This window comes from Trachymyrmex cornetzi, unplaced genomic scaffold (genome assembly GCF_001594075.2).
Source record: "Trachymyrmex cornetzi isolate Tcor2-1 unplaced genomic scaffold, Tcor1.1 scaffold92, whole genome shotgun sequence".
Lineage (NCBI taxonomy): Eukaryota > Metazoa > Arthropoda > Insecta > Hymenoptera > Formicidae > Trachymyrmex > Trachymyrmex cornetzi.
In genome coordinates this window covers 2132601-2157142 of record NW_017300267.1, presented here as the reverse complement: position 1 = coordinate 2157142, position 24542 = coordinate 2132601, and the positions used below count along the sequence as shown (strand labels likewise).

General features: G+C 37.0%; 1 protein-coding gene across 1 annotated transcript; it reads left to right on the top strand.

Moving 5' to 3' along the window:
- Window positions 1–24055, top strand: wg (Wnt family member 1 wingless). The gene is made up of 4 exons (XM_018520616.1): window positions 1–447; window positions 11888–12147; window positions 22768–23042; window positions 23352–24055. The coding sequence occupies exons 1-4, from the start codon at window positions 347–349 to the stop codon at window positions 23907–23909; spliced, it is 1194 nt and encodes a 397-aa protein (XP_018376118.1). The 5' UTR covers window positions 1–346; the 3' UTR covers window positions 23910–24055.
- The last annotated feature ends 487 nt before the right edge of the window (window positions 24056–24542 follow it).

The window sequence follows — 24542 nt, the reverse complement described above, 5'->3', positions numbered from 1 at the left end:
TCGCTCGAATACCAGCTCCGATACGGTTCGCCGAACGTCGATTTCATGAGGGTGATGCGGTGATCAGTGACCGTTATCGAAACACCCCGGAAGGATCGCGCTTAAATCTCAGGACGATCTTATCAAGCGATTAGCATCGGGGTCATGCACATGACCCTGTGAGTGCGATTCGAGAAGGATCCGAGTTCGCGTCGACCAAGTATCAAGAACGTGAGTACCGCGAGAAGATGTTCGTTCAGTGATAGTGCACGGTGTTAGCCCTTGATCAACGATAAGAAACGACAAGAGCGGATTTGCACGCTGGGACATTCTGCGATTACGAGACACGCGAGACACACGCCGGAAGATGAGGCTCTGGATGTTTCTCACCGTGCTCTCGGTGACGGTGCACGCGTCGCTGGAGGAGATCACCAGGAACAAAAATCGCGGCAGAGGATCCACGTGGTGGTGAGTATCAGGGAGCGAGCTTTCGTTCCTTGGAGTTTTATTTTAATACACCTTCAGTATATAGTCGAATTCCTGTCTCGTCCTATCCTTTCTCTCCACGAACGCACGCTTGTAAATACACCGCGTCGTAAAATATTTTATCGCCGGCATTAGCGCGCGGAGTTTTTTGAAATAAATTATGGTTGCACTGAACGGTTAATAGACCTGTTGACAAAGTCATTGAATGGACTTAAATAATCGGAGGGACTAGTGAGAAAAAGGACAATGTATTAGAATTATATGCATATATTTTATTATAAAAATTTCCTTAATTTCTTACTATTTGTTGCATATAAATTATCAATAAAAAATATTCAATTTAATATCTATTGAAATAATCATCTTCAAGGGAATAAAAATCTATAAAATACTCAATTTTCCTTGATAGAAAGTCTCATTTTCTCACTAACTCATTCGAATCACATTATTCATTTATATTATTCTTTTTGTTATAGCTAATGACAATACTTAATGGTTACGGACAATTTACATGATTCGAATTGAAATGCATGCACATTATACGTAAAGGGATAAACTTGACCTGGTATTTTTAATAAATAATAAGAAAAAATTTTCTTATGGCTCTATTACTGGATCTTGAAGACTTTTCCGCTCATAAACGCTGACGTCACGGTTAACGATTCAAGCGTTAATTGAGATTATTAATGCAATCGCTGAATCATCGGAAATAAAAATCGCGTTGGAGGAATCAGTTCCACGTTCCTGCCCTTGATCTTCGACCAGTTTGCACCAGCATAGAAATCGAAAGCTTTATCGCTTTTTCGCTTGTTTTCGCTCTTCATCAACTGCTTTTATTGATTAATCTCTCATCGAAAAAAGATTGAGAATCTATTTGTCGATTTAAATAAAAAAATTCAATTATTTGCACAGTAAAAATGAAAAGGAAAGATAGAAATATACGATGTTACTTTTTTTACTTTGAAGAATTTTGTAATAGAAGACAAAAAAATTTCAGAAGAAATTTTATATAAAATACATATTTAATTAAAATATAAATATAATCTTTTAATTATATACATCTTTCAATTCATCAAAGCCTTTTATAGAACTTTATACCTTTCAAAAATAATCAAAGTTATATACATTACTTTAAATACGAAGCGCCACTGCGGTCTGAATGTTAAGATGTTTTAACTATTATATATATTCATTTAAATGAATTAATTTCCGAAATTATAATTGCGTGCCGATATGATTGTATAAGTTTATTACAGTCTTTTAAGATTAAATTTGGGAAATTTGGGAGATTATTAATATTTCAGATTGATTGCGTTGAAAGTCCAACAACCACATCGGCACACAATTATAATTTCGGAAATTAATTCATTTAAATGAATATACATAATAGCTCAAAACATCTTAACATTCAGACCGTAGTGGCGCTTCGTATTTAAAGTAATGTTTCTAACATAAACGGTCTTATTTCCAATCTTATCAAAGTTATATACATTTTGATATATAAAATTTTTTTTCTACTTTACATCTGTACTTTCTTCTGCACACGTCTAACGTATTTCCCAAAGAAACGGCAACATGTATAGAAATACATCATGAAGAGATGTCTCGCAGGAGCCATTGCCATTTCTCGCACTTCTTCCTTCACCGCCGCACACATTCGACGTAGTTTCTTCCAATTAAAATGTAATTCTCCGCATGAATCGAATTGACCTTCGTGCGTTAATTACTACGGCGTGCGCTCGTGCGCGCACGCATTAACACCTGTCTGCCCCTGCATTTATCGCGCTAATCGCGGGAGCAACGTTGTTTACGCGCGTGACCACAATGTCGTTATTAATTCATTAATCATAATTCTAACTCCACGTTTCGATTCGCGATTTCTTGCACACGATATGTGTTAGATAATGACTAACTTCATTAGTCCGATCATAAATAACGCGCGCGATCGAGAGCTCGTGTTCGCATGCTATTCTGCGAGATAACTACGGCGAATATCCACCTATAACATAAATCGTCGACGATATATCAGCCATGAACTCATATATTTCCGCGTAAACCTCGCACAATGGCTTAACAATGTGTTCGTTATTGCCGCTAAATTAAATACATCGACACGATCCGACGGATCGCACGTTCCTCACGACGATCGAGTCAGTTCAAACTGTGACGTATTGTTCATCATTACCAGTAATTAAATAGATAACATGTTTGTTTTCGATTTTGCCATAATTGTATATCGCGTGAAACTTAATGTTTCGATCAATGTCCTTCTGTGATTAATTTCAATTGAAGATTGTTAAGTGAAATATATGTCATTCGATCATTACTGAAGATGCACGCTATTGAAACAGTAGAAAGCAAAATCTTGTAGTTCTTTAACAAGCAGAACTTGAAAATTTTTCACAACTATTTAATTTAAAAAATCTGTGGTAATAAATCAATAGTCCTTTTCTTCTTTAGCGATACGTTCATTGTAGTTAAGAACATTAGTAATCAAAGACTAATAGCGAATTTGGTTGAACACATTGATGCATATTATACACTAATTTAATCTGAATGTAAAAGTAAAATGCAATATTTTTTTATTATAAAATACAGATTTTACCAAACAGCACAATAAAGTATATCAAAAATTATGCGATTTAACTCGTTTCTATATTTATATTAAACACACATGTCCGACGGCATTAGTGCATCCAACTAAATTCGTTATAACAGCAGGATTAATATAAGAGAAAGCAGCGTAAGCATAAACATATATTTTACAGGAAAAAAAATGGTCAAATAGTATCAGACTGAAAGATAGATAATTATATTCGTTTCTATCAATATAAATTAACTTTAATCTTGGTTTAATTTACTTTTTATCTTTTTCTAGTTCTATAAGAATTAGAAAAGGATTAAATTAGAAAGAGTAAATTAAATCGAGATTTAATCTAAGATTAAACCAAGTAATAGACATTAGTAGTGTAAGAAGGAAAACATCGAGAATGTCACGAATCTATCATCCATATCGGTTCGAGATATGTAGAAATCAATCGATTAACAAGTACAACCATAACGATCGGTAGATCGGTTAAGAGTCGATACCCGTGATTTGGTATACGTTTACCATGCATTGTGGGTGGTCGTATCTGGTGTTAATAGTGACGATTAATTGTAGACGTGGACAATAATTACACCTTGTGGCGACATAAAGTGCGAGCACGCATGGAGACTTTCCGTATTTTTAAAATTCGTGCGAGAGCGTGGCTTATTACTTTTACTATCGTTAATTAAACTTTGCGCGTTTTTCCATCTCCGTGAAGCACGCTCAAACTTCGTTATTATAAATGATATCCACGACATTTTTATTGTATGCTGACGCGTATCGTCAGACAGAGTCGTTTCACCGCCGTGAGAACAGATTGTATAAATAGTTATTGCAAGTTTTCCGTGAATATCAAAATTAATGTCTATAAATTTCTCCTTTCTCAATGTTGACAGATGTTGAAGATTGTTTATCATAATATGAGACATGTGATGCGAAATTTACTTAATGTAAGCAAAATAAACGTGTATGTATATTTTTAGAGTCTTCTTAAACGTATATGTATATTTTATGACACAAACAGGCTTAATTTATTGTATATTTGTATATAGAAAATAGAAATTTGTAATTTTTACAAATAACTTTTCTGTATTCACGTATTTTTAAATACGACTTGATACGAATAGATCTAATTTATTGTACAGTTCATATAAAAAAAAAAGAAATTTGTAACTTTTACATATTATATTTAAATATAACTTGTCTTAAACGATCATCCATATTGTTAACAAGAGCGAAATTGTGATAAGAACTCCGTATCTTTTCATTAAACAAAGTGTTACGTCTAATGTCCTACAAATGAGATGCTAAAGGGGATGTTCAAAGCTTCGCTATTAATCATTCACATTTCATATTTCAAATGAACATCTTACCGCGCAATCATGATACTCTCCGATCATTACAATATTATATCTATCGCTTTCATCGCGAACCGGTAATCTCAAGTGTGGTCGATTTATCGACGCTGTCCGCAGGGAATCAGGAGTGAGAGGTACATGACCGTGACAGCGTGGCTCTTCTATTCACGTGGGACCCAGTTTCCTAGCTTCTGGATCATTCCCATAGCTTTTAAACGTTTGCTAACGGTTGACATTTAATGTTTCCGACAACTCTTATTTGAGCGTCTGACATAAATCTTCTTGAAGTAATGCCTCCTATTCTTCATTTTCAAACTTTCTCGGCTTACCAGGGCGTCTTTGTCATTCGAGTCAAAATCATTGTTTTTGAATCTTCTAAACCAATCTCTGCAAGTTGTTTCAGATAGAGCATGCTCCCCATAAGTCTCCACTAACAAACGATGACTTTCAGCAGCAGATTTCTTGAGATTAAAACAGAAAAAGTAATGCTTCCCGCAAATGTTTTTTTTTTTTTTGGTACGAAACCCGACATTTTTGTTTAGTTTAGAAGAAGTTTAATTTAGAAGAAAACAACATTAATAAAGAAGAGATTAAGACGCGGAATTGCGTCGTAAATATGTACTGCCGACTTCCGGTTAATTGGCGCCACTCTCTTTACACTCACTCTATGGATTGCCAATCAAAATATTTCCCGCGTGAATCAAATGACAGACTCGAGCCGTTACGACCTAGCAAAAACGAAGCTCGAGCAAACGAGAAAATATGACGTCTCTCGTTTGCCACGAACCAATACAGAAGCGATAAGGCCCTCATAGAGTCCAGCTTATTGACAATTTCTAGGCGAGAAACATCATCCTTTCGTTCACTAATCACTATCTCACTTCTGAAGTTGTAGACGACGATGATTTAATGAAATGAGTATCTGCAAAATTGTCATACACAACGTCGAATTAGGGTACGATGTCACATGGAGTCAGGAATAGGAAACAAAAACAGAAACAGAAAAGATTCTGGGCCCCTATTTCTGAAAAGAAAAGTATACAAAGACTAGAGATATACTATGGTACGTAACGTACATTATAGTATAGTTTTTCGGGTAATTATTCAGTTTATCCTCCGTGCCTCGAAAACAATGAAATTATTTTTTTTTTCAAGAATAGAGGCCCTAATTGATTAATTAGGTTCTTATTAAGTTAATCCATACCAATTGCCTCTTCCGTTTTTTATTCCATTCCGCTATTTCTGATGCCACGTGATCGCAACCTCCATGTGCGGCGAAGCTTGCACGTAAATTGCGATTGACGAACAAATCCCACAGTTTCGGGATCGAGCCGATAATAATAAAACTAGCGTGCACGTGATACGAATTAAAGGAACGTTTCAATGGACGCGTTAAAGTTGACAAAGCGGCTAGCCTGCTCGTCGAGCAAATGAACGTAATTCGTTGTTACTTATAGATCCAACCAATCATATACAATCGCTCGGTAAGCATGCCTAGTTGCTTTGCCGTCTTGAACTCGCCCAATGGGATTAATTTATAGATATCTTAGCCTGATGTTTTACCCAATGGGCTTCACTTATGACATCATCATAGATTGCTTTCCATTTGATGACAAAATTTGACACAAACATCTTTCTTCTATCTTTCTTAACATTTAGAGAGTAATAAAGACAGGACACTTGTGTCGATTTGTGTTAATTTGCATCATCAAATAGAAAGCCTCCATTGATGAAGTCTATTAGATAAAATATCAAATTAATCACAAATTAATCAGAAAATGAAAAACCGAATCTAAGTCATAATAAAAATAACCATCATGAAGTAAATTAGTACTGATTTTATCAGTGTCTATCCATTTTTTGTGATGAAAAAATTTTCATGAAGATAGTTTCTTTTTCATTTAATAGCTGTATAATAAAACTGTTGATTAATTACAGGAAATGATAGAGAAAGCACAGGAACAAAGAAACACAGTATTAAGTACAACATATGATAGATAATAATGAACAAAGGAATGCTGTTAAGTGTGGAACGGATACCACAAAATACATATATGAGAAATACCCAAGCAGAACAACAAGTCACGCTAACGTTAAAATGACATTAAAATGAATCGGAAATGATTGAAAAACGATTTTTAATGATCATTTTGGAGTCATTTTGACATCATCTTGATATCATAATGACTTGTTATTCTGTTTGGGTATATATATATATATAGAAATACGATGAGAAAGACGAGAAGTCGGTCGACCGAATGAAAAAGACGTCGTCGGGCTTCACGATCAGAAACGCGACATCTCTGTCGTGATTCATGATATCTCGACCTGATTCACGGTGCTGTCGTTCTGGATATGGACGGGCTTACGTTAGAAATGACATACGTCGGGATCTGGAAAGGGACATTGAACGCAGGGAAAGGCGTTCACTTAGAACTTGGACCAAACAAGAACATCACGGGTCTAAGGCACATTGAGCATTTATTTCTCAACGTGAAATATTAACGAAACCGTTTACAATTAGCTATCATTTACTGTACGCACGCTTTAATTAGTTCATCAGAATGTCATATATAAATTTTGCTCGTTTTCATCTCTTGGATCTTATCGCGTGAGCTTAAAAATTTAGTTCTAAATACGCAACTGCGTTTGTTCGTCTGAGAGTTGCGAGCACACGCACGAAGGATAAGACTGAAATAGCGTCATCGTGTTGTGAGCGTGAGCTCTTCTAAGATAAACAATGAGACCCCATAAAAACCTAACTACAATTGATAGAAAATAAGCAACAGCTTGTCATTTGATGATTATTTGACTGGGTGATTCTGACAGTGTGAATATAACAGCAAAGAATAAGATTTTAGTACTTAAATTAACACGTGAATCTATATAGCTATTCTAATAAATATTATAGTTAATCCTTCATTACTCGTTCAAGAGATTTCTACTTTATAAGTTCGTTACATATGTGAATGCCATTTATATTAGCACAAAAATTCTTTCACGATTAAAAAGAATTGCATTAATTTTATTTAAAGGAAGTATATTATATTATCAATCTCTATTTAATTGTAAATCATTAAAGAGAATAATAACATATAATATTAAGATAATACGTAAGATAAATATCCCGCGTGATTAATTACATTAAAAAAAAAAAAAACCACGCGAGTAATATTAACGCTAAGCGCAGTTAAATTGATTATTCCTTACAAAGAATTCCGATACAGATCTTTACGACGAATCTTCTGATACAGATCTCGTATGAATTTGAAGAAAACGCGATGGGTCATTAAAACGCACGCGATATATTGCAGATACTTTGCGATAACGGCGCGAATTTAATATACTCTTTTGTCACTACGAGCGCGTGACGTTGGGGGGGATCGTTATTGCCCTTCGCCCTTCTCTTTCCGTCCCCGTCCCTCTCCCGTCCCGGGGCGATAAATTATTTTCGTCTCGGCCATCGTCTGGCGGTAGAAAGTGTACGAAGGTGGAGGAGATGGAGGAGTCGTCCCTGAAGCTTTTCAAGCCCGACGTAAATTACAAGCAATAGATATATCCTAACCGGTCCGCGGCGCGGCTTATTTATGGACATCGCTTATTGAATGCATCGTATGCGAGCGCATCGTGTGCTGCACCGTCGCCGATGTTGCGTGGAGTGCATTACGTCGCATCGGCCGTGCGAGCTCGCGGATCGCGCGTGACGAATCGAAGGACCGCCGTGTGGGTTCCGCGTGCATTCCGGACATCCACCGGGGCTCGCGATGCTCGTCGAAAGCACGCCGTTAAATTCTATGTTTATTATCCTCTCTCTTTTATTCGCGCAATACGCGCAATAATAATCTCGTTTAATCGACCACCGTCTCGCGTTCTAACGCGTTACGTTTACGCTTCCTGCACCGGGATTCTGTAACTTTTAATAACGTATCGGTGATATTATTGTTCCGCTTCTCTTTTACTATATATGTATAATAATCTATGTAATGTAACGATGTACCGACATTGTCGTTAAAACTTACAGAATTCCAGTGCTGAGATTCTCGTACGTTACCGCGCTCTTGTTTTTATACCTCTTGCCCTAAAGTGAATACGAGAAAGTGATCTTCCGGGACGTTACGTTCTCCATTTTCCTTTTCTGAGTGCCACGTGTTTGATACCGTCGCATTCCAACTCGTTTATAAATCAAGTGACATATCCCTTTCGCTCATTGGACCTCACCGAGCATTATTTCACATCTCCTTTATTGTCGCGTTACACTTGCGTCGCTCTAAATTTCGTATACGTCGCTGTAAATCAGAATGCACTATTTCCTGATTCAATGTCAAGGAACAATCCAGGGTCTTCTTTTACCGGGCCACGTGTTTGCCACCTCGTACTCCGACGCGAGTTTGTTTAACCCGCTCGGAAGTGTCAACGAGAGATCTCGGTGGCGGGTGGATGACAGTCATTTCATGGTGGGCGCCACACAACCCGGTTTCTGTCAGGGTTTCAATTTCCGCCCAGACCACGAAGCGTCGACGGAGTCGCGGCGACAGTGATTACCTGTTTATTATGCCGGACGATGACTGATTCGATCCTAGAACACACGAGCTATTTTAAATAAGAGTCGCATGAACGTCCCCCGCCCGGTTTCCCATCAAAGAACAACAAATATCCGACACATTCGGTGCTTTTTCACGCGGTCAAATCGGACGTTTACGATCTTGTTTGGAGTTCTTTCCAGGAGGAGTGTTTATGACACTTGTGTTATATTAACATTTTCTTCCAATTGTATCATCTTAAATATCGTTGTGTCCGTACTGTTTTGCTCTAAATTCGCTAATCTAGTTTTATTTGAGAATTATGTTATAAGATTAAAATATCTATAATATTATAAATGATATATAATTAATAACGGAAACACATTATTTATATAGATATATTTTTTTTGTGGCATAAAGAAATATATAAATTCTTCAGGTCTTATTAAAATTTTTTTGTTTTATTTTCTTTAAGAATTTTTCAAATTTAATTATATACGTTTTTAATTTGTAGATAAGCTTGTTCAGAAAACATAAATAAAATGTTATTATAATACAAAATTGGACCGATATGAAAATAAATCTAATTGTACAATATTATTGATAGAATTTATTACTTTTAAATCTTGTTAGATATAAACAGTAAAAGTTTTTTCAAAAAGTATTATTTATAAAATTATTCTTGGGATCACTATGCTCCAGTTCGGTAATAATCATATTTCTGATAAAAATGTAAATAGAGTTTAAAATCAATGTATCTGTGTCTAGTTAAATTAATTGCGAATTGCGATCAACTTTCTGATTATTTCGTGTCCGAGCGAGTTACAACGTTTCTTACCGCACCTGATCGGTATGCATTTTGCGCGGTCCAGCATTTCTTCGGGGGTCCTCGCATCCCTCTTCCCACGAAGGGCACACCGTGAACGCATTTAAACGTTTTTCTGCGAGATGTTCGATCGATCGAGATGCGAATTCTTTCACAGGCTGGACTCGCGCGGCAGCTTGATTTATATATATACAGGGTGTATCAGAAGATGGATACTTTCTCCGAACTACGCCGTCCAAACATAATCACTCAGATTTTATAGAATATAAAACAGATATATTAAAATATATATATTTTTAAAATGATTATTAACCTATTATTAATTATTTTTCAATGTAAGTAATTAATATTAAAAAATTTTAATGTTTTACGAATATAAAAAATTGCATTTTATTTCAAAGTTTTACTTAAAAAGAATTCTGATCTTAAATTACGAATAGAGAAAGTTGGGGAAATATTTTATAGGGTAGACATGAATTCTTTAGTAGTAAAACATTTTATTGTACATTTTCGTAACCAAAATTCAACTTTAAATTTGATCAAGGAATTTATAATAAATCCATGGATACAGATACACCCTATACACACGACGAGCTACCGTTGATCGAAACTGCTGAACCAGTTTCGTCTTTCGTGCTAATCCACCTTCGTCGCTCCCCATTCTTTCTCGCACTGCCCGTTCTTTCTAGAAAGCGCACTTTTTTGCGCTCGAAATTGGCGTTTCGCGGTGACGACTACTGTTTAAATCGCACGCTTAAGTACCTCCATAAGTTATACATCTATTCAAACGTTCCGCAAACAATTTCTCGAATGGATCAAATGCAATTTTTTATAATTGCGTTTTAAAGTTTTAATAAAGGCTTATCAATCTGAGCTTTCTTTATTCTTGTAAATCAAGAACACTTAAAAATATACATAAAACTCTGTCTCTAAAACAATCACACAAAGCGCAGAATAGATATTATTACTTCAAAGTTATAATTCTCTAAGAAGATAAAAAGCATCCATTTTACAAATTGAACATTTTTTCAATTTTTTCACGTCGACAATTCCAAGCAATAAATGCAGGGTTCAAAAAGGTTTATTTAAAACTGCAATTGCACTTGGAAATAAATACTTGAAGAAGATACATAATGAGACATACGTATACATATGTGTGTGTGTGTGTGAGAGAGAGATTTATAAGTAAGGATTGAACGTTGATTAAAACTCTATTTAGCGCAAATTGGAAGTTGTTTCTCTACCAGATCGATCGCACCTGTCGCGCTGTGGATCGGATAGGACAAATGCAATCGCGGCGGATGACGGTGCGCATTATCATTCGCGGAATTGCCGCGTAATTAAAATTTATTCGCGCGATATGGCCCGATACCTTGTGCGTTACATTACGACGGTTCATGTAATACGCGACAAGCACGATAACGACGCGCACGGCGCTCGCCAGAACGAATACACAGAGGCTCATTAAGGGAATTTACCGGCGATCGCATTGCATTAAGCTCTTTGCCGGGGCCGGAGCTAGCTTAAGCACGGCCAAATGCAGCTGCATATAAATTGATAATTTCACAAAAGCACGCATACTATGTGCACTTTAACGCTTGTGTCGAGGATATACGATCGGGATTACGCTCCCCCCGGACGAAGGGAGCACCGCGTACCGCTGGACCACGGGAGTAATTTTACTCAAAGGCTCTTCATTAACACGATCCCTGTTTGAAAACACGTCCTTAACGCTCCGCGTATACCTGATGCTGTCGAAGTCTGCTTCCATCGATGTGTTAGCCAGGTCTACTTCTTCCTTTAACGAAACTCTGAGGAATTGTGTGTTCGAGATGAATAGAGACTTCAATAGTTGCATTCAAAGTCACTTTCGACTGCTTCTTTTTGACAAATTATATAAGATTGGTTTTCTCAACAAATCTTTCTGTTTATACGTTCCGTTTTCTCCTTTTCCTTGTCTCTATGTCTTTCTATATTTCTGTGAAGTCCATTTTTCTTTTATTTGTTATTTTGATTATAATATATTACTTCCATTTTTGTTAGTTATAAGTTTCTTGTTGCGAGTTTTATTTTATTTAAAAATGTGAAGAATATAAAAAATAATAGTCGTTTTTAAAAATTTTTTTAGGGGTATTGCAAAAGCAGGCGAACCGAACAATTTTTTACCGATGTCAGCAGGTTCCATACACATGGAACCGGTCTACGCCACCCTAAGAAGAAAACAGAGGAGGCTTGCTAGAGAGAATCCAGGAGTACTGATGGCAGTGTCAAGGGGTGCGAACCAAGCTATCGCCGAATGTCAACATCAGTTTCGCAACAGGCGATGGAATTGCTCGACGAAAAATTTTCTAAGAGGGAAAAATCTTTTCGGCAAGATCGTCGATAGAGGTAAGGAAAGATAAAGTTTGATAATATATGCTATGAAGAATTAATTATCAGCTAACAATAATGAGAACTATTAATCATTACGAAAATTATAATTTGCCTACTCGATTATGCTATTCAATACAACTATATTCAAGAACTAATAGCTAATTCCGCTGACTATTTTCATAAAAAATAATGTGTTTAACCCTAGGACGCTATTGTATGTAAATTTGACGTGTAAATGAGCGAAATCATTGAGCGTCAAGCTATGCTTTCAACGATTAGCAAATTAAATTTAAAAATCTGCTTAATTTTTCTTTTCTCTTAAGTTATTAATTAGATTATTTAAATTTATAAATATTTAGATAAAAATAATAAGATAAATAAATATTTTATCAATAAAAGTGTGAGAGAGAGAGAAAATCTTATATTACATTAAGAGTCTACTTCCTCGAATGTAAAATTTACGTATCAATATATACTAGTAATATTGTATCACTCAATATTGATAGCTAGATCTAAGATTAAATTATTAAAATAAAATTTATTAAAAAAGTAGTAAGGAATAAGTTCCTTGTTTTTGCGCAAAAAATCGCAGTAAAATGATATATATACATAAACTTAAGACGTATTTAATCTGCGTTTCAAAAGATAGTACATACCATGATATAATCAGTGTTCCCAATGGAGAGATTCATTGGGAACGAGTTTCAGAGGAGGAAATGAGAAACATAAGTAACAAGAGAGAGAGAGAGAGAGAGAGAGAGAGAGAGAGGTCCGATCATGGTCGTTAAGATTACCAGTGACAAATCTGTCGATTTGCTTAAGTTAACACAGGCTCGAGACGTCTCATAACACTCGCTAGATTAAGTAATAAGATCGTCATCTCGTCATCGCAATGCGTCATCGCTAAGCGAACGACACCTTCGAGATAAGCCGTAGACTTTTCAGCGGATGTACAGCTAATTTAAAACGACATCACTGGCCTCTTATCTGGCCGAAAAACATGTACGTATTACTTCGGATGGATCATACTTCTCTTAACTTTACTTTATCTCAATTATACATAACGCTTAAATTTACTTATTATACTTATGAATTTATATCAATTTTATATAAACTTATTATATAAAAACGTACAATACATAAATTATAATACAATTACACAAAATTAATAATTAATTTCAACGTACCTAAATTGTAATTAAAAAACAAAATAATATTTGATAATATTTGTTACATAAATATGTGATCTACTTTACTACATGTATTTATATTTTCTATATAGAATTTGTATACATATATGAAATGCTATTAAGTATATAATAAATAATTGTATTCGCTGAGTATTGATATTATTCTATTTAAAACGTGATCGGACACCCGCGGTGCTCTCGACAAGGCGCATTAACACCTCGTTCGAATGCGAACGCGCGATCGCATAGATCGAGTGCATAGAGCGCGAAGGCTCGAAGTCGTCATGGGGTTAGAAGGACGAGGGCACGATGATGCCTCGGTGAGGAGTGAAGAGAGGGCAAGGGGGCTTTAGGAGGCGTGCCCTTCGTCCGAAGGCCCCGGGCACGTGCCCTCACCGGCCAGATGTATGTTTTGCAACCTGATAATGGACCTTCTCGTACCAGTTCTGGCTCCCCTGCGGCTCTTTTAGATCTCGTCGAGGCGATTGTAAGCCGAGCTTTTTCGCTCGAGCCGCTCCCACCCCATTATGTCGAATGTCCCCATATGGCCACTTAGTAAAACTAAAAGAAGTACACGGCGCAAAGAGAGAAAGAGAGAGAGAGACAGAGAGAGAGAGAAGGAAAAAGAGAAAAAGAGAGGAAAGGGGTAGAGAGCGAGAAAGTAGCTTGCGCGTTATTTTCATGAGCCTGTAACACGTACGCTTCGACGCCCAGAGACATGTTTCATTGCAACATTGCAACACGAAACGATCGTAACGTCGCAATGGGGTGACGAGGATTTAGCGGTTAATACGAGATGTTCCCTCTGGTGCGTCTGCGACTAACACCGGTATCTAGTTGCAGATAGATTCGTATCTTCCGTATACTAACACCCTTATTTCCAATTCACCCTCCAATTGTATTCACTCGTTATTACAATGCATTTGTCGCCAACGTACTAAAAATGATTAACTATTCTATATGAGAATACTTTGAGGTTACCTTTATAGCGCAATATTACAAGCTTCCTGACCTTGTTGCTTCTTAATTTTCCGAAACTAACGGTGGATCTATTGGACCTACTCAATTATTAATCTCTTTATCAAAAATGTGAAATAATTCATTTTTTTTATGTTTCATCTTTCTTTCTTAAATATCTTTTTTATGTTTTCTTTTTCTCTATGTTACACATCTCTTCATGTTTTATTACGTTATGTTTCATGTACAAATTTGAATTATTTTGTTAAAATGTACTTAATATTCATTTTTATACGAGTTATGTCATTTTAATTCCTTAGTGAAATTAATTAGTGCCTTTTAATTAACATAAATTAAATGAGTAAATTAAATTAAATCTGTAAGACGTCAGTATCAGTAAATATGTTACAAATTTTGGGCGTCAGTGTCGAAAGTTTAAGTATCTCCTTGATGGGATATTATTGAGTATAGCAGAATTTATGAAGTCCACGATCGTTTCAAGTATTTTGCGGGTTTCGAGGTTTCTACGAAAGCGTTCGTAAAAAAGCTGATGTACTAATACATTCGGTGCATAACACACATCTTTTTTGCATACGCATCAGAAATATTATTTAAAAAGTTATACAATCTCATGCGTTATTACTTTACTTTGCGGCCATTAAGGGATAAAGACGAGGCGCAGGAGCTATTAGAAATTCCGTAAATTGAACAGGCGCGTCGCGGTAACGTGCGGCATTTATATGACACCTGTAAACGAAAAAGTGAGAGCGCCATGTGGCATCCATAACGCTTGACGTGTTAATCAAGTCCCGAGAAAGCCACTCACGGATAATAACGCCGGTGGGGACGAGAATCCATTTTTACATTCGCTTCGCACTTCTATGATACATTGTTCTGTCAGGAGCGGGTAGAAAATGATTACGTATAAATCGTGAGATACAAAAGCGCGTCACGCGGTTTAAAGATCGATCGTAATGTTATTCCTGTCGAGATTAAATAACCATTGTGAGAGGTATTAATTTGATGCGCGCGAAAAACCTGTCATGATTACGTTCACCAATCTATTGCGCAAATTAGATAAAGTCTAATAGATATGATAGAACATTTATGAGAATAATACCCATTTCTATCAATAGATTTCTCGGTTTAATGCACTCTTTATCTTTTTTAATTCTTAAAACTAGAAAAGGATAAAAAATAAATTAAACCGAGAGAGATCAAATTAAGTAAATCTACATTGATAAAAATGAACATAAATGGAATTTAACCGCAAATTCACGCAAATTAAAGAAGGAAAAGCGTTGCTTTTTCTTTATATCCTGTATAAAATATACCGTAGAGATCTACGCAAGCATATATGTATATGTATATAAACGCGTGATAATTGATGTTATTTTTGCACTCGAAAGTAACGAAACTTAACTTATTTTGTAATAGATTATTTTCGGTATACTTTGCCTTTTTCCGTTTTCCGTAACAATCTGCAGGATCGCTCGCAACTTCCACGAGACGGGGCCCTCGACCTTTCACCTTTTCGTCTTCATCGCCCCGTACGAGCGCGGACCAGTTTTCTCCGCTCTTCTCACTGCCGCTCTCGCTTCTTATATACATCTTCTTTGTCCTCGTATGGATCCTCTCGAGATTTGATCTTCACTGCACTGGCATAAGGGAAACGCAGATCGCTATCAACTACCGGTAATTCACTCGCGTACTTGTCGCATTCGAGGAGATCGAAAAGGGGATCCGGAAAGAACTCGTAGTCGAACACCGGCTTAAACGGTCGTTTCCGGATTATCACCATGCACAAACTGTCTACAGTCATGTCGGAAATATAAGCTGTGAGAGTAGAATGGCGACATATAGATTTCCAAGCGGGATAACACGAATCTATTGCGTCGTATTGGTCTCACGTTAATATTACCGGGTGTTGCGTGACATTTTGTCACAAATATACATATTATTGTGGTAAGAAAGAGAAAGTCATGTAGAGATTCACGTTTTATATTTTGTTTTTTTAACAAAATTTATGTACGTTTTGAGCTGTTAATTGAGAAATATACGTACTAAGTTAGAGGATATAAAGTACTCTGTATGGACGTTAATTTACTCGACGCGAATAATTATTAAGTACGGAACAAGTTGTCAATCCAGACTGGAATTTTTAATAATAAGCGAGTAAGACGGTTTTAATGTATTCATGTGTCAGTGTGGAAACGTACGATTAACGATTTGATAAAAAACACGATGTCGATTAACATGTATACGATCTGAAACTTTTGTCGACATCGGGTAACACGAGAATTGAATATATGTACGGCATTTGAATTTAAATAATATGTAATCATTGCGTACGTAAAAAAAAGTGAAGAGAATTAATGTTGAGCAGAGGATCTGTGCACGAGAAGATTTTTGGAGACTTGACTCCGATACTTTTGGTTGCGTTTGTACTCGATATTATAGCTGGTAGTGAGTGCGTTCGCGGCCTGTAATCATTTCGCCGCCAAGAGCCACCTACCGCATTGGTACCTTTGCCTTCCACCGTTCTCCATCTCGTTTCATCCAACTCCTCTTCTGCTCCTTTCTCTCGCGGCTTTCTCTCGTACCTCCTCATCTTCCTTCTCTTCACACACCGTGGCTCGCAAAAGCAAGCCTCGCAGCCTAATTGCTCGGTAAACTGCGAAGACTCTGCCGTATCGGGCGCATAACACTGTTTCTTCCTCTCCCAGATTATTTTTCATTATAACAACCGAAATCGTTCGATTCGAATCGCGAGAAAAAAGAACCGCGTCGTCAGTGACAGATAAACTCTTTCCTTCATGTACAATAGTTTTAATTTAATCAAAAACTCGGAGAATAAAAATAAAATTAAAGAATAACAGTTTAAAAAATATACATAGAAATAATTATTTTACTAAAGTATTTAAAAATTTAGTTAGGTAGTTAAAATAGTGATGTAAAAATAAATAATTATGTACGATTGGTTATCAAAATTTTATGGAACGTTGCTTGTCATGCTTGAGTTCCTCACGTAATTATTTTGATGATCCACTATTTTTAGATACTTAAATCAGATTTATTTAAATTTTTAGATACTTTAATAAAATTGTTCCGTATGAATACCTAATAAAATTTGGTATGTAACCAATGGAATGACGAATATAAGAATGGTTTCAATCTTGATCAACACATAATATGCAAATAATCATCTTTCTTCCCGGCTATGCTCTATCAATGAGGCAACCAATCAGCGAAAGAAGTTCGCGATTAGTTACGGACCTGTACCCTATCCCACGAAATGACGTTGCAGCTCTGCGCGGTTTGCATTTCGCCTTCATGATTCTATTATAGCACGAGTTTCAACAGAAGGCAAATTGTAAAGCGCGAGAAAAGGAAGAGCCACAAAGAACTTTTACGATACAGAGCGGAAATCCGTAACAAATTTCAAACTCTTTTTACCAATTAATTACGTTATTCCTGAGAGCCACACATTACACGACGTTAAAATCCGCGCCATCCTTTCTGACAACGAATTAATAAATTCGCACAATCTTAATCGTACAGATATTCTCAATCTTTCTCTAAGAAGGACACACATTTATAATCTTCATCATAAATTTAGACTATACGAGGTCGTGACACGTTTCGAATATCTTCGCCATAAGTCGTAATATCGACGTAATCCATTTACAGGATAAATTCAATCAATATCTGTTCGGTGCGTGCAGGACGCGTCTTATATGGCGAACGTCAGACGCTTTTTGCCACGACCATAAATCGCGGCCTATGATGGGCTACATGTGTCGACGGCACGCCACGGTTTCTTGCGAAAACGTGAGCCGCGACCCAATGGGCCTCGCGTGATTTTTACATCTTGTTTGCTTCCACGAGATCCTGCAAGCCCACACTCGTTCCTGCAGGTCTATATGGAGCTCCATGTTATTCCGCGGTCTTCGAGTTCCTCAGGACTGTCCTGCCTGTTCTTCGCTATCCTTTGCCTTTCTTATTTTCGAGCCTGGTCGAGTTGTCGCCACGATCATTCGTAAGGTCGTCGGAGATACTTCGTCACCGTATATCAAGAAACATCGTTCAGAAATATATTAAAGATAAAATTTTAAAAACTATATTTTTTAGACATATGATATAAATTTTGTAATATTTGGAATATAATGTGTCTAAAGATGTTAAATTATTGAAACTTTCAAAAATAATACACAGTGACAAATGTTGATACTACTCTCGTTTATATAAATCGCAATTGTTCTTGAATGAGCAATTTAATTTTCTGTATGTCTATTAAGAGCCGTTTTTAAAGCCAAACGCTCCTTTAAATCCGCACTTTTCTTTACATTGACATCTTAAGTTGCTGAATGTGGCAATCTCTGTCCCAGCGCAAGTAATAAATCCATCTTTCTGTTCTTTATAACATTTGTAATAAATCATTGTAAGCGATTTTATATCCAGCCTATCACTTGACATCATGGACCACCATCTTATGTCTAATGGCTGTATTACGGCATATCTACATAAATCATCACGTCGCCGATATCGTCGTCGGGGACCACCATCGCCAGTACGTCGTTTTAGATTCCACGTGTAGGTGGTTACACCATAACTCGTTCTGTCTCCTGACAGATACTTGGGTCGCGACAGTAGCAATAATTCCTAACGATTTTATCTCTGTGGAATTTTAGCCGAGACGCAAATGTCCCTCGTAAAGATGCGCGACGATGCCGCTTAGGACAATCTCGAAAACGATGTGGTCGCGGAGATCGCGGCTTTTTGCTCTATATGCTTCATCGAGGATCTACATCGAAAGGCCAACCGTTCGTCCGACAAACTGTTTCATAATCAGTGTGGTTAAAAGTAGGGATTTCTCCTTAACGCGTAGAGAATTTTTACCTCAAAAAAGGCGTAGGAAATTTTAAGTTAAAAAGGACCAAAATGTAAGGATTAAAAATCCTTAAATTTATAAAAATTCCCTACGTTAAGGATTAAAAATCCTTATATTTATAAAAATTCCCTACGTTAAGGAGAAATTCCTACTTTTAACCACACTGTTCATAATAAAACTTATACCCTAGTATTGGTACTAATTTTTCCAAATTAGAATTATCAAGTAGTCTGTAAACTTGATTTAAAATCTAGAATATTTTTTATATAAATACGTACTTTGTAAACTCTTTGAAGTAAAATCTCATTTTAAGGAGTAAAAATTCAGCCAGTTTTAAAAAAGAGCAGCTCAATTTTCAATCTCAAATTTTTGGACAGCATACATTATAGTCTTGTAACGATTTCTTGCAATAATTTAATAGATAATAGGATTTTATTGTTTGTATTGATAATCGAATTGTTGTTAACTGTATTCGTCGATTTAAAGAAATCGAAAGAATTTTAAATAAGAATTTAATATAAGAACTTAGAGATAAATTAATTCCTTTTTATTAATAAAACAGTAACAAAAAATATATCATTGCAATTGAAAATATGGCGACGTATAATTGACGTATCTAGCTAGACAAAAAATTGTCCCATCTATTTTATTTTCTGCGAAGGTTTCGCAAGACTACATAAAAGGCTTTGGACTGAAAATATTTCGAATTTGTCCATCGTTCCTAAATCTGTCCCGACTGCCGGGTTGAAGAGACAGATTCCAAAGCAGTACGCTAGTACGACCTAAGGAACTCGATGTGTGCGCGCGTGTTTACCCTGCGGGTACACTCTGACTGCACCTCCAACTTGCTCATACTATTTGAACGAGTCGATAAAACCGCCGTCGAACTATTTATCGTACGCGGAACAAGCGAGAATGATGTACTCGCTTCGTTGACGGTAAACAATTGCTGTACCGGGAGATTATCGAGTCGCGCTTTTTATCCTCCATCTGAACTTTCCTCGTACTGTATCTTTCACCGCGTCGCATTCTTTCTCTCACTTCTCACACATTCTTCCATCGTTTCGTTCTTCTATGACCTCGCGCATGCCGATAACAGTATATTTCCGTGCCTTCAAGAAACAAGACCGCGACTTGCTTATCTACGAGTCCGACAGTATCTGACAGTCCGATTGTTTGAAAATCATAAATCCTGTAGAAACCAAGAAAAATCGAATGGATTGGTTTCCACGAATCACAAAATCCATGACGAGGCAATGAGTTTATCGAGAGCGTTTGTTGCAAATGATTAACCCACGTTCTTCGAGACATGATTCAACAAACATTATGGCTTTGTATATCCAAAAAAAACCGAAAAAAAGAATAATAGGAAAGGAAAAAAAACAAACTTTCTAAAACTTTTAGAATGAACTGTCTCTGAAGAATGAAATTTCACTTTTAAAGATCGAAAATTAAGCTTTTTTCAGGACTAAATCAATTTTCACTCTTTAGAGTGACGTTTCAGTCCAAAGAATTTAAAGTAACAAATCTATTTTATTCTGCAGCAAATTTTTTCTTTCCCTTCATTCTTCTTTTTTTCTTTTCTAAAATAGATAAAAGAATGCACATAAAATACAAATAAATACTATAAAGTATACCAACAACAAAGATTACATCAATAACAAAATGACAGAATTTATTTTCTTCAAGCAAAGAAAACTGCAAGAAAATAAATGTGCAATTTTGTGTGTCTCAATAATGACGGGAAATTTTTGAAATTGAATAGTTTCGTTAAAGGAATGCTAAATAATTAGCAAATGCTATGTTACAGCACGTAGCCATATCTCTTCCTGTCTATTCGACAGGTTGATCTCCTCAGCTGTCCTTGTTAAACGAATTTGTGACACTTTCATGCTCTCTCGTTGTTAGTCTTTAGAATCGCGCGAGAACGTCTCGACTAGAAGGCAATGCGATTACTAACGGTGTAATCCATTCAGTCATGGTAGTCTGACATTATGATAAATAATATCTGGAACTGATCGAATTTAGGATGAGAGAGGAAATAGGGCAAGGATTCACCGTAACAACGAGCCATATAACGGCATAAATCTTCTTTCTGCTTTTCTTCAACACACCTGCCTTCCCACTTCCGCCAACGCCAACTCTGCATTAATATTAAAAAAAATCGTCGCTCATTTTTCTCCTTCTTCCCTTTCTTCTATGATTTTGTTCAACCACGTTCTATCTGTTCTCAATGCTTACTACTGTTAAGAAGAGAGCTCGAGATGTCACTGTCGTAACGTAAAAGACTCGTAACGAATCTAGAATTTCGAACTCGGGATGATTCGTTACGGACGATACCATCGTGCCACCGTTGATCCGTCGTTGAATCGTTTAACGTCTTATTCTTGTTCAATTTTACGGATTCTATCATTTCGATACGCACGCGCATTTAATCGGCCGAGGAAAGTTTCCCATCGACTTGTAGTCGATCACTCTGAAGAAGTAGCTTAGAATAGGCAGTTTAAATAGAAAATGCTACAAACTTTCTAATCCCCTTGGCTTACCTCTCTATACAACATTCAATAATTTGCGTCAGATGTGATATAGTTATTATTTTGTAAAAATGTCGTATATATAGAAATTTATCTAATAAATCAATTTAGGACGTATATATTATTTATTGTATTATATATATAATATATTATTATATTATTATTAAAAAATACATAAGATAATGTGTATTTCTCTCTCTCTCTCTCTCTCTCTCTCTCTCTCTCTCTCTCAATGCATTATTATATTTTAATTAAATAAAAAGATACTTGTAAATAACGAAAATTAATTAAAATAATGAACTTCATAAAATTTAACTTAAAAATATAGAACACCACGTAATATTTTTTCACTAATGGGACAATGTAACACTGTCTCGGAATGGTGCGAGCTCACAATTTATGAAATTGTTTCGTCCGCTCTTCTCTCGCACGATATCTTCACCGACACAAAAGGAGCCGGCACGCACCTGCACCTTATGCAGATAAGGTTGAGGTGCTTCAGGTCAGCCCACTCAGGGTTAAGGTCACGTACCGTCTTTTACCTCTCGCTCTATCTTTCTCCCTCTCTTCCTCTGTCGTTCCTCTTGCCGCTCTCTCTTATGCACACTCCTGTTCTCCCTCGCTTCCACGTGCGAGAACTTCTCGTGCAGGTAGTCTCTCGCGGAGGATTGAGACGTTGCCTGACGTCACCACTCACCTCCTACACGACCAAACACCGTGAAAGTTTTGTCAGCACTCCCAGTCAGTAGAAAAATATTGATAATTATCAAGAAGAAAATTAACATTTCATCAAAAATTCGTCACACTTCTAATAGAAAAATCATTACTGAGGGTTGATTTTTATCAGAAATATTCGAGAATATTGTACAACTGGACAAATAAAACTAAAAACTAAAAGATTTAACGATGTAATATTTACAATAAAAGCAATAATACGTGTAATAGTTGATTTTTATAGAATTTAAATCTGCGTTTTCTCTGTTGTCGCATTTTCCATGTGCTGAAGGAGGAATTTAGTTTCCAACACGTCGCGCATCGTGAATTTTCCGTGATTTTCTTACAGGATGTCGAGAGACTGCTTTCATCTACGCCATCACGAGTGCAGCAGTGACTCACAGTATCGCTAGGGCATGTAGCGAAGGCAGCATTCAGTCGTGTTCCTGTGATTACACTCACCAGTCACGCGTATCATCTGCCGTTAAAGATTGGGAATGGGGTGGTTGCTCGGATAACATTGGATATGGCTTCAAGTTCTCTCGCGAATTCGTCGATACTGGCGAACGTGGCCGAAATCTCCGTGAGAAGATGAATCTACATAACAATGAGGCCGGCAGAGCAGTAAGCTTTTTCAATTTCGTTTTATTTAAATATATAAAAGAAAAGAATGAAAATATGTGTTATAAAGTTACTCTTCTAAATAATATTTCATTTGTGATTTAAATTCAGATAAAAACGAGATATTCATATTTAATCTAGATATTCGAAATTCATTTACATCCTGCTATTTTATATGTTGGTATACTTGTGTTGAACAAAATAATTAATCAGCAATAAGCCATTCATCGCGAGACGAGAAAGTTAAGATCACCATGAATATTAATTTTAATTGCAAAGAAAAATTACAGGACTTCGCCTCTCTCATTACAGCACGTGACTTCGGAGATGCGTCAGGAATGCAAGTGTCACGGTATGTCCGGCTCGTGTACGGTAAAGACCTGCTGGATGCGGCTGCCGAATTTCCGTGTGGTCGGCGATAACTTGAAGGATCGTTTCGACGGGGCTTCTCGGGTAATGGTCAGTAACTCAGACCGAGCGCGCGTTACCAACAATGCCATCACCAGCAACTCGGCGAGCAACTCTGTGCACCAGCATCGTGATGGTCTCGGACGTCGGCAGCGCTACAATTTCCAGCTGAAGCCATACAATCCGGAGCACAAGCCGCCCGGGCAGAAGGATCTGGTCTACGTGGAGCCGTCGCCGCCATTCTGCGAGAAGAATCCCAAACTCGGCATCTTGGGCACTCACGGGCGACAGTGCAACGACACGAGCATCGGCGTTGATGGCTGCGACCTGATGTGCTGCGGTAGGGGTCACAAGACTCAGGAGGTGACGGTAATCGAGAGGTGCTCCTGCACTTTCCACTGGTGCTGCGAAGTCAAGTGCCAGCTGTGCAGGACGAAAAAGACGATACACACATGTCTGTGAAAAGAAACTCGATCGTAAGATATCTCGTAATCTTGATCATCTTCGATACAACCTTCGTACAGGGTTAAACGTTCAAAGTTCGAACTTTTCCTGTTTTCGCGGTACTTCCTTTATGTATATAACGATATACGTTGATGAATTCAAAGGAAGAGACTACTTCTTTTAATTTAAAGGACCCTGATAGTCTCTCGTAGACTGTCGCGACGGTCTGTTTCGAGAGATCCTGTCATGGGTCTTGCCGGATGGGGTCGAAGTCGTCGTGGAGTCTCCCGCGTGAACCCGCGGGACCTCCTCGTCTTCAGTATTACGCGAAACGAACGGGAACCACATATATTTATTACGCTGCGTCGCGCGCGTATTAAAGACTGAGATGGTGAGAAGCGTTCGTGCGATCGTAGATTTTTAAGGCTTTAAGATAGGAAGATTGTGTGAGATGCGGTAGAAGTGCGATGTAAATACCAGCGTAAACACTTGCGTAACGCCGGTTCACTAACTCGCCATTCACTGATGAGGATCAGACTGATCCATCACTGCTCCCATAAATAAAAGATTCTGACATCTCAGCTGTGACAATGTTATGACGGTAGAAAAAAATAATTTAAGGCTGCTGCTATTCGCACGTCTCATCTAACC